The sequence below is a fragment of the Gopherus evgoodei genome, chromosome 17 (genome assembly GCF_007399415.2).
Source record: "Gopherus evgoodei ecotype Sinaloan lineage chromosome 17, rGopEvg1_v1.p, whole genome shotgun sequence".
Classification (NCBI taxonomy): Eukaryota; Metazoa; Chordata; order Testudines; family Testudinidae; genus Gopherus; species Gopherus evgoodei.
The window spans coordinates 8228653-8240522 of NC_044338.1; the positions used below are offsets into that span (position 1 = coordinate 8228653).

Here is an 11870-nt window from a genome sequence, read left to right on the forward strand (position 1 = left end):
GGAAGACTGAGTCCTGCGAAGTTCCTATTAGCAAAGTTCAGATAGTGCTGGCTCTCCCCAATGTATTCCTTTGTTATAGGTCACCTCTCTCCCTGTATGATCAAGGTGATCCAGCAGCAGCCTGTCTTGGTTGCAAATCCACATTAATCTAGCCAGGTCTTTCCCACTCTGCACGGGGATTACAGGTACACAGAGATCCAGAAAAACTGTTAAATATTCCGGTCACAGCCTCTATTCTTGACCTGGCTGGTTGTTGCTGGAAATTGAATGTCTTCTCACAAGACTTGCCCTCCCTTGCTTCTGTGTTCCTCTAGAGGAATCATTTTATTGCACATATTCATTTAAAGATTCTTGAAGAGCTCATCATTTTAAGAGCTGGGTTCTATTTACCAAAGGCAAAGAACATTCAAGATTATACAGAGAATTACATATAAAGCTATGGCTACTGTAAGAGGCAAGAAAGCTTCATTGCTTTCCTGTTACCTGGGAAGATGACGAAGAGAGCTGGAAGTGACTCATATATACACTCTTATATTACACTTTTCATCCATCCATCTCAAACTGCTTTATAAAGGAGGGCAGCAGCACTATTCCCATTTTACAAAAGGGGAAACAGACGCAGCGAGGGGAAGTGATTCGCCCATGGTCACACAAAAGGCCAGAGCCAGGAATAGGAACCCAGATCTCCCAAGTCCCAAGCCAATGCTTTACCCACTAGACCACACTGTATATGGATTTTCTTTGGCTGTCATTGGCTTATCTCAGATAAATGATTTTATAAAATTACTGAACAATAACGTTACTAAAATAGAGTAACTCAGCATTTCTAAGAGACACTGGTTAACTTTGTACTAAGTTAAGATAGATTTTCCGAGCCTGATCTTCAGCTGGTGTGAACGAAACATCTTGATCCCCACCACAAATCTTGACCGTAACATCCTCCATGTGCATAGCATTCTGTGGGTTCTCAAAGCAGATAATGGGCCTGATCCTGCATTCTTTGTCCACCTAACCCCTCCTAGTGATGTCTTTGGAAGTTCATCCCTAAGTAAAGATAACTCACAATAATTGGTCTGTGAATGCATGGCCCAAACCAAGGCTTTTCTAAAACCATGTGAGCAGAGGTTGTCTCTTCATAGCCAAGTTGCATTGTTGATGTCACATTAAGCTTCTTTCCAAGGATTGCCTCCCTCTCTCACCCCCGCCCCTCTAGCCTTGAAAAGAGGTAAATAAAACTCGACAACATCCTCAGCGAAATATGCCAAGAATTTATACTCCTGGATTATAAACCAGGCTCTCTGCAGAGACCATCTATCTAATCTGTATCTCTTGGTACACACGCAAAGGCTTAAAAGCTCCTAGGTGTGCTGTGCTCAGTCACCCCGTACCCTTTTATTTTAAACAGACTTCTTTATACTAGATTGATGGGGTAGAGGCAGCCTTGCAGATATTCAGCCAGGCATGTCTCACCTCACCTTCTAGTTATAGGTGGATTTTTGCGCACTTCAGCAGCAGAGTACATAGAGCGAATTCCTATTGTCTGCATGTAGCAGTCACATGTCCCTCTTAGCAGGAGTCATTCAACAGTCATTATTAATTATTATTATTATGTACTGAGGATAGCTCCAGCCATGTGCTGGGCACCATCCCAACGCTCAAGGGCAATCACTGCTCCACAGAGCTCACAATCACAAATGGACAAGTAGGCCGAAGACAAGGGAAGTCAAACAGCAAAAGGCAATTTATAGGTAAGCCAAAGTCATTGTAAGCAGCATGGAAGAAGTGGGTCTTTAAGAGGATTTAAATTTGGACAGACTAGGCGCCTTGAAGATGTGGCTACGCTATCCAGAAGGGGCCACACAGAAGAAGGCATAGCGGGAATTGCGCCAGAAACTATTATTCTCTGACCAGAGGTGGCAGAGTGACTACTACAGTGCCTGAGGCAAAACCCCATTGAAATCAATGGAATCACAGCAGGGATGAGTTTAGTTCAGAGTAACTGCAATGGCTACCCCAGCTCCCTCTCCAAGTACATATGAGCAGCCATCCTGGGTCAGACCAATGGTCCATGTAGCCCATATCCTGTCTTCCAGCAGTGGCTGGTGCCAGATGCTTCAGAGGGAATGAAAAGAACAATGCAATTTATTGAGTGATCCATCTCCTGTCTTCCAGTCCCACTTTCTGGAAGTCAGAGACATGCAGAGCATGTGCAGGGCTGATGAGAGGCAGGGAAGCTGGTACAAACTACCGGGGCCCGGCAGTCCAGAAGGGGACCTGGGGCCTGGCTTTGTTGCCGCTGTTTAGCTGGTCTGCCCTTGCTGGGGGGCCTAAAAAAAATTTTCACCAGGGCCTGAACCCACTTTTGGCAGCCCTGAGCATGTGGTTGCATTCATGACCATCTTGGCAAATAGTCACTGATAGACCTGTCCTCCATGACCTCAGCTAATTCAGTTTTGAACCCAGTTATGTTTTGGCCTTCACAACATCCCCTGGGAATGAGTTTCTCAGGTTGTGCATTGTGTGAAGAAATGCTTCCTTTGTTTTAAACCTGCTGCCTATTAATTTCTTTGGGTGATTCCTGGTTCTTGAGTTATGTGATTATTTTTGCTGCCCTTCTCTGTACTTTTTCCAATTTCTAATATCTTTTCTGAGTTGGGGCAACCAGAACTGCATTCAGTATTCAAGGTGTGGGATACCATGGATTTATATAGTGGCATTATATTTACTGTCTTATCTATCTCTTTCCTAATGGTTCTTAACATGTTGATAGTTTTTTGACTGCCACTGCACGTTGAGCAGATGTTTTCAGAGAATTATCCACAATGACTCCAAGATCTCTTTCTTGAGTGGTAACAGCCAATTTAGACCCCCATCATTCTGTATGTATAGTTAGGATTATGGTTTTCCAGTGTGCATTAGTTTGCATTTATCAACACTGGGGAACAAACTGGCAGATGAAATTCAATCACCCAGTTTTGTGAGATCCCTTTATAATTCTTCGCAGTTTGCTTTGGACTATCTTCAATAATTTCATATCTTCAAAATCTTTGCCACCTCACTGTTTAACTCTTTCTCCAAATCATTTATGAATATGTTGAACAGCACTGGTCCCAGTACAGATCCCTGCTATTTACCTCTCTCCATTGTGAAAACGAACCATTTATTCCTACCCTTTGTTTCCTGTCTTTTAACCAGTTACTGATCCATGAGAGGATCTTCCCAGGACTGCCTACTTAGCTTCAAAGCATTTGGTGAGGAACTTTGTCAAAGGCTTTCTGGAAGTATCCACTGGAATGCCCTTGTCCACATATTTGTTGACATCCTCAAAGAATTCTAATAGATTGGGGAGGCATGATTTCCCTTTACAAGAGCCATGTGACTCTTCCCGAACATGTCCTGTTCATCTAAATCTCTGATCATTCTGTTCTTTACTATGGTTGAACCAATATGCCTAGTACTGAAGTTAGGCTTGCCAGCCTGTAATTACCAGGATCACCTTTCTTAAAAATTGGCATGACACTAGTTATCCACCAGCCATCTGGTACAGAGGCTGATTTAAGTGATAGGTTACAGAACACTGTTAGTAGGTCTGCAATTTCATATCAGATTTTCTTCAACACTCTTGGGTCAATACCACTAGGTCCCTAGGTCAATACCACTATTACTGTTTAATTTTATCAATTTGTTCCAAAATCTCCTCTATTGACACCTCAAAAGTGGGACAGTTCCTCAGATTTGTCATGATGGCTCAGGTGTGGTAGTCTCCCTCACATTCTCTGCAGCAAAGAACAAATCAAAGAATTCATTTAGCTTCTCTTCAACAGCCAGTTCCTTCCTTTGCATGCTCCCGTAGCACCTTGACCATCCAGTGGCCCCACTGATTGATTGGCAGGCAGGCTTCCTGCTTCTGAGGTAATAAATATTTATTATTAGGGGTGTGTATGTAGTTTCAGCCTCCATTATGGTGTTTTTTTTAAAGTTTCCATGCTGCTTTCTGGCATTTTACTCTTGTGACTGTTCCTTTTAATTTCCATTTAACTAGCCTCCTCATTTTTGTGTAGTTCCCCTTTTTGAAGTTAAATGCCATTGGGATGGGTTGCTTCTTCCCCCCCTCCCACCATCCCACAGGAATGTAAATTCAATTACATTATGGCCCTTGTTACAGAGCGGTTCAGCTATATTCACTTCTTGGACCAGAACCTGTGCACCACTTAGAACTAAATCAAAAATTGCCTCTCCCCTTTTGAGTTCCAGGACTAACTGCTTCAAGAAGCAGTCATTTATGGTGTCCAGAAACTTCATCTCTGCATCCCATCCCGAGGTGACATATTCCTAGTCACTATTGGGAGAGGTGAAATCCTCCATTAATGTTGGAGGTTTTGTTTTTATAGCCTCTCTAATCTCCTTGAGCATTTCACAATCACCATGACAGTCATGTGATTGGCAGTGTACTGCTTATTTCCTCTTATTATTCAAGCATTTCAAGCCAGACAGATTGTGGTACCATTTGATTCATTTGAAGATTTTTACTATATTTTATTCTAGGCATTCTTTCACATATAGTGCCACTCCCATACCAATGCAACCTACTTGGTCATTCCAATATATTTTGTACCCTGGTATTACCATGTCCCATTGATTGTCATCATTCTACCAAGTTTCTGTGATGTCGATTATATCAATATCCTCATTTAATACCAGGCACTCAAGTTCATCCATCTTCTTATTTATATACAAACACTTAACTAAATATTGACACATTTTGTATCTGCCTTCATGTGATGTAATTGAATGGGGCTCTTTTTTGTTTGACTGTTTCTCTTCAATTCCAGCTTGTACTTTATCAAATTCTATCCTTTCCTCTTTACTGGAATATAAAATCTCCCCTTTAATAAGTCCCCAGCTAAGGGATGCATCTGTCCTAACCATGTGCTCCTCCACACCTGTTGGCTTCCCACAAGCCCTTAGTTTAGAAACTCCTCTACAACCTTTTGAATTGTACATGCTAGCAATCTAGTTCCTGTCTAGGCTCCTCGTTTCCCAACAGGTTCCCCAGTTCCTAATAAACTCAAATCCCTCCTCCCATTGCCATCATCTCATCCACACATCAAGACCCTGCAATTCTGCCTAACTGACCCTGCATGCGGAACCAGAAGCATTTCAGAGAATGCTGCCATGGCGGTCCTGGATTTTAATCTCTTACCTAGCATCATAAATTTGGCCTCCAGGACCTCTCTTCTACCTTTCCCTGTGTCACTGGTACCTACATGTATCATGACCACAAAGGCTTCGCATAGAGCAAAATGGGAGTTCTTTGCAAAAGCCTCCTCAGGGAGGTGTGCCTGATCTTAAGAACATAATAGCAGCCATACTGGGTCAGACCAAAGGTCCATCTAGCCCAGTATCCTGTTTTCCAACAGTGGCCAATGCCAGGTGCCCCAGAGGGAATGAACAGAACAGATAGTCATCCAGTGATTCATCCCCTGTTGCCCATTCCTAGCTTCTGGCAAACAGAGGCTTGGGACATCATTCCCGCCCATCCTGGTTAATAGCCATTGATGGACCTGTCCTGCATGAATTTATCTAGTTTTCTTTTGAACCCTGTTCTAGTCTTGGCCTTCACTTCATCCTCTGGCAAGGTGTTCCACAGGCTGACTCTGTGTTGTGTGAAAAAAATACTTCCTTTTGTTTGTTTTAAACCTACTGCCTATTCATTTCATTTGGTGGCCTCCAGTTCTTGTGTTATGAGAAAGAGTAAATAACACTTCTTTATTTACTTTCTCCACACCAGTCATGATTTTATAGACCTCAAATCATATCCCCCCTTAGTCATCTCTTTTCCAAGCTGAAAAGTCCCAGTCTTATTAATCTCTCCTCACATGACAGCTGTTCCATATCCCTAATAATTTTTGTTGCCCTTTTCTGAAACCTTTTCCAAGTTCAATAGATCTTTTTTGAGATGGGGCAACCACATCTGCACTCAGTATTCAAGATGTGGGCGTACCATGGATCTACAGAGAGGCAATATGATATTTTCTGTCTTATCTATCCCTTTCGTAAGGATTCCCAACATTCTGTTCACTGCTGCTGAACGTTGAGTGGATCTTGTCTGTACCAAAGGCAAGCTTTGAACTGAAAGGGCAAAATTCTGCCCAGAGTTATTGTCCATGCAAACCTACCAGCTTTAGTGGGGTTACACAGGTGCCACTGAGGGAGGGGGGCAGAATTCAGGCCTTCATCTACTTTGGAAGAGGACAGATGTAATGAGCAGCTGAGAGAAGCATGGGGTGGATGGTCACACACCTGGCCTCTCCGGCCAGAGAGAGGAGAGAATCCCAGGGACAGCATGCCAAGGCAAATGAAGGTAGGGAGTGCAAATCTTGTCAGAAAACACCCTCAGCACTACCAGAAATTTTCTAATCTGATCAATGCATCTTCACCAGTGTCTGAGCAGAGTCGTTTTTAAGGAAGTATTAAGCTAATCCACCTTCTCTCCCCATCATTGTCTTAGATGTACAGATTGTAAAGTGTCTGCAGATGACATACAAGCCCTGGGCCTAGCACAACAGGGCCCAGACTGGGGCCCCACAAAGTACCACAACAGACATGAAAAACAATTGGGTGCAGCAGATACACCTATACAGAGCATTACAGTCCATTTGCTAGAGGGTTTGGAGAGAGCTGAGGGTGTTTCTCAGGGGGTGGAAAGGCGCTTTGTAGGTAGCTGGGTGAATCCCCGTGGGACAGATTGATTGAACGCTGCTGGAGTCGGGCTCTATGGTTAAGGGTTAGGGCGCCTGCTGGGGGCTTTGCATTACTTACATCAAGGTAACTGGGAGTGCAATCTGCAGGTCTTGGGGCCTGCCGCTGGGTGCATTAGAAATACCCGCTTTGGACACAAACAAGAGGCAGCCTCGGTGCATTTCGCCTTAGGCGGAGGGGCAGGTTTCGCTGGAAGCCGCGGGGCCGGGGATTTCGCTGCCTTGCGGGAGTGCAGGCCCCGCTCCGGTACCGCAGCGCTCCCTCGTCCCCGACAGCCCCAACTCCAAAGGGCACCTGCTGAGCATACCTAGCTGTGGGGGGTGTCCCCCCATGGCCGTCATGTCCTCCCCGCCGCCCCAAGTCGGAGGGCAGCGCCCCATTCCCTGCCCCATGCGCCCCGCTGGCACCAGGCTCGCCAGGGACACGCGGCCGGACTGGGGCAGCGGTACCTGTGGGCCTGGGGGGGGGACTCAACTCGATCTCCCCCCCACCCAGCGAGTCCCGACCTACCCCTGCCCCTCTCCCTCCTTCCTTCGCCTGGCAGCGGCCGGAGCTGGGCTCAGGGACCGGACCCCCGGCCGGGCTCCCTCCTTCCCTGGGCACCCGGCGCTGGAGGGGCCGCCCGGCTCCCAGCTCCAGCGCGTGTTTATGTGTCTAAGAGAAGGCCAAAAAAAGCCACCCAACACCCGCAGCGCCTGGGGTTTTCCTCCCCCCCGCGGGCTGCCTTGCAGCTTCGCCAATGAATAACCCGCCTCTCCCCGCAGCCCCGTGTGTATCTTTCGGTTGATGATTTATAGAAATAAATTAATAACCCCCCCCCAGCTCGGCCCCACGTGCGGCCGGCTGGGGTTGCCCCGGAGCGCGCGGAGCGAAGGGCGCAGCCCGCGGGCGGCTCTCGGGTTGCTCCGGGCACAGCGGGCGCTGCGCAGAGCCCAGGCACTAGGATGCAGGTAATGCCCGGACGGGTCCCCCCGGGCAGCGCGGCCCAGAAGCGGGGAGCCCCCGCAGGGTCCGCCTCCCGCCCCGCGCAGAGAGAAGGGCCCCGGCTGGCTCGCGGCTCCCCCCGAAAGCAGCCCCGGGTAGCACAGACAGTCTCTGCTCCAGCCGCTTCTTAGCAGGCGCCCGAAGAGGCGGAGAACTGGCCCCGGCTTCGAAACCAAACGCGCCCCTGAAATACCCACTCCGAGCCGCTCGTGCGGCAGCCCAGTCGTGCCCAGGGATTTGTTCATCACACGGGTGGGTCTGGCTGTGTGCACTGGCATTTAGCAAGGGCTAAATTGCGCTAATTCGTTCGGCCCCCGAATTAAGAGAGTCAAAAAAAGTTACCCTCGGCCTGAAAAGCATTTTCTCTGCTCGCTTCTACGCTAAGAAACTGCAGCCTTCGGCTGGAGACTTTCCTGGTCCCTGGGGTTAATAAAGGGCCGGCCGGGGGTTAGTTGATATTTTGCTAAAGAAAAAGAAACAATGAGCGACGTGGATAATTAGTAACTAACTAACTAACTACCTTGACAGGGCAACAGAGCTCGGGGACGCGTTTCCGCGTTTGATCCACATCCCCTGGCTAGCAGGCGAGAGATCGGGTAACTTTGCGCGTTGAGAGCCGGAGGTTTATTCCCATTAGCCAAAGCCCTAGCTGGGCTCGCTCGGCGGTGCATGGATCTGCTCGGAGTTAGTTTTTATTTTCTTTTTCCATCTATCCTCAGATCTCCCCACGCCACCGCGAATCCACTCAGCAGGAGAGAAGCCCAGGATCTGCACCTTACTGGTTAGCTACAGGTTATGGGGCTGCCCGGGCGGGTGCGGTTTAAAAGCGAGGTGTATGCGGGAGAAATAGGACCAAGAAGGGGGTTTTAAAGGAACTCTTTCAAATCTAGTTTTAAAATAGAACAAAGCCCATCGCCACAGCCTCGGGTCTATTTTCCTTCCTTTGTAAAGCTTAGTTTGAGGCGCCCAGCACCCGCGGGTGGGCCCAGACAGCCGCTCTGATAAAGTGGGGTTCAAAGGAGCAAAACTTCATGGAATTCAGCATAACCCCCCCCTCCACACACACACACACACACACTCCGATTTACTGATTTACACGCACATCTCTGGGCCCGAGCCCTGCGCTCAGCACGCCAGGAGGTGAGGGCAGAAAGTGACCTGGCAGACAAGGGGTCTCCTGCTGCGTGTAGACGCGGCCAGAAATCGATTCCCTGGTCACCTGCTGGAGGGGGAACATGAGGGGCAGGTTCCCAGGGGCTGGGGTGAGCTGGGTTTCAGAGGCCGGGGACTACAGCTGCCCAGTGAGCCAGCCTTCATTCCACCTGGGCCTCTGGCTGCAGGGCTGGGGGGAGAAGAGGGACCCCCCGTTTGTACCTGATCATCCGATCCACCTCCGCTCTTTGCTCCACGGCCTCCTCAGTGTTGAGCGCCTGCAGCTCCCGGAGGATCTGCGGGGTGTCGAAGTCGTCCCCGTCCTCGGAGCCCTCGTCCCCGGACAGCTTGCCCTTGCTGTGGCCGTTGGTGAGGGTGTGGAAGACGGGCTTGCTGTCCGCCTCCGTCCCGCTGCCTGGGGACAGGGGCAGGTTCTCCAGCTTCACCCCGAAGCTGGTGGTGGGCACCATGTCCTCCAGGGCTTGGATCAACGTCTCCTTGGTGACTCCGGAGCTGAGGAGAGCGCTCAGAAGTTCCTGCTGCAGAGAGCTGAGCTTGGACACCATTTTACCAGGAGGGGAGAGAGAGAGAGAAGGGGAGGGGGGTAGGGGTGGGGTGGGGTGGGGGGGGAGGGAAGGTAGGTTAAAAAACCCCAAAGTCTTGGATTCCCCCGTGAGCCCCAGACACCTGCTCCTCCTCCGTGCCCTGGTGAATCTCCTTTGAGAGGGCTCGGCGGACCTCTACCTTGCCATGATCTTCTCCATTAGGCAATATAAGATATGCAAATCAGTGGGAAGGGAGAGTCATTCCTAAAGGAGGCAAATGGAAAGGAGGGTAGTGGGTAAAGGGTTTTTGGGGGAGGGGGACAGAAGAGGAGCAGCTGCTCTGGGCCTGGATTTGACGGAGTTCGTTGTGTTTATACGGGTGGCTGAAACCTTTTGATTGGTTCTGTTTTTATCAGCCAAACTTTAGCTGAACTTTGGACTTGTTGGGCAAGGAGGCAGCCAGCCCCAAGTGCACCAGCTCCCGGCTGCTCCAGCAGCGCTGGGGCTTGGGAGGCCAGGAGGAGGAATTAGGTAAATTCGAGCAAAACAAATCAAAGTCCTTTAAAACAACCCAAAGCCTTAGCCTCTCCGCCGAGTTATTTACCAGGAAAGGTGAGCTGGGAGGGTGGTGTCGTGGAACTGGCTGGCAGGTCAGAATAGGGAAGAAACCCAGAGGAAAGGGAGTCTGCAAAATATACCAATTAAAATTAAGGGAGAGATTGCATGTTGCTTTTCGTTTTCATTGGTATTTTCATGTGGATTTGGTGTCTGAGGGAGGGTCGGAGCTTGTTAACAGAAACAAGATCGAGGCGTTTGCATTAAAAGGAAAAAGCGCAAGCAGACCCAACCCAATGTCTTGTTCGGCAAAGCAGGACTTTCCCTTCTAAAGTCCTTTCGTTGGGGATAGTGGAAGAGGAATCAAATGAAGAGGTTAGAAACAATAATTTAAAGAAAACCAGAGGAAGAGGAAAAAACCCGAAGGGACTCGTTTATATTATTGTATAGGATCTTCTCTTGCGCAGATCTCTGGGAATATTAGAAGTATTGTGGTGTAGCCGAGAAGGGAGGAAAAGATAGGATTAGTGCAGCGGTGCAATGATCAGATGTGTGTTGGAGGTTGTGTTTCTAAAACAAAGAAATCGGGTTGTAAACAAAAAATTAAAAAGTCGTATTTGCTAAAATATCTGGGGAGCTTTTCTTTGTGTTTGTGCAGATGCAAAAGAATTTTGAAATAGAGAAAAGACAGCTTTTAAAAGCATGGTGGATTGTATGAAAATAAAACAATGAACGCGAACTAGAGTTTAAATTGTTGTGGGTTTTTTTTTACAAAGCTCTAGTTAACTTAGATTTAAAAAAACCCGTATTTATTTTAATCCATGTTTTCTTGCATTTCAATGCAGGAAAAAGTTTTTTACACAGAAATGCTGATAAAGAAAATGCATTTGCCCCCGGCCTTAACCAAATGCTGTTTTAAAAACAATCCGCGCTCTGTGCTATGATTTTAAATGAATCAGGCTTGAAACGAGTTAAGATTTCTGGTTTCACGACAAGTTTAGTTTCGTCTCCCGTCCAAGGTAAAGAGATTTTCGTTTCCCTTTTTTACCTCTGTCCCTGCAGGGATTTGTAAAACGTGGTCGGTTCGCGTTATTTTTTAAAGCGGTCTCGGGAGAGGATTAAATTATCCGAAATATGAAACAATCGAAGGAGGGGATGGAAAAGTAACTCAAAGTGGGAATTCGGTTTATTCCGGACTCCCGGAAGCAAACGAGCTCTTAAAAATAATGCTCGAGCCTGGGAGGGGGGACAAAGTTAGAGACTCCACTGAAGTTTTAAATCCACAAGGACAATGTGGGTTGTGTGGCCTGCCTGCACTCCTGGTTACCTGTCCGCCTGCAGCACAAATACAGCTTCCCTGGGCGCAGCTCATCGCGCCCGTTAAGCGGGGAAAAGAAAGGGGGGGGGGTGTTAAATCTTTTCTTTCCAGTGGCAGAGGGTTTGGGAGAAAACACTGGGCTTAAGGTACTAAAATAGGAACCCAACGAATCCGTCTGGTCCTAGCCGCGTGTTCTCAGTGGAAACAGAAGCGTTCACACAGATCACTGGGCTGTGATCCCCTGAAGCAGGGGAGCAGATAGCCGAGCAACAAGCAAGTTCAAAAGGTTTGTTAAAACCACCCCCCGGTCCAGGAGATCTAGTCCCCCTCCGTGGGGTCCAGCGGGGCCTCGAGGCCCAAGTTACATGTTCCCGGGATTTCTTTTGGGGTTACACGGTTATGAAATACGCCGCTGGGCAGAGGCAATCCTGGCGACATTTCATGGCTAAAACACGCCGGCCCGAGACCCGTTTATACCTAACACAGCAACGTGTTCCCGTCTCTGTTTCACCACCTTTGTGCTCTCCTGCTCTGCTCCCTGCCTAGTTTGCTGA

At 48.1% G+C, this 11870-nt stretch overlaps 1 protein-coding gene across 3 annotated transcripts in view; it reads right to left on the reverse strand.

Moving 5' to 3' along the window:
* Positions 1 to 9479, reverse strand: part of HNF1B (HNF1 homeobox B) — a 62263-nt gene extending 52784 nt beyond the window's left edge. For all 3 annotated transcript variants that reach the window (XM_030536984.1, XM_030536982.1, XM_030536983.1), the window contains exon 1: positions 9121 to 9479. In XM_030536984.1, the coding sequence (XP_030392844.1) occupies positions 9121 to 9464 (344 nt within the window). In that variant the 5' untranslated portion in view covers positions 9465 to 9479. The remainder of the gene's footprint in view (positions 1 to 9120) is intronic.
* Positions 9480 to 11870: the final 2391 nt, after the last annotated feature.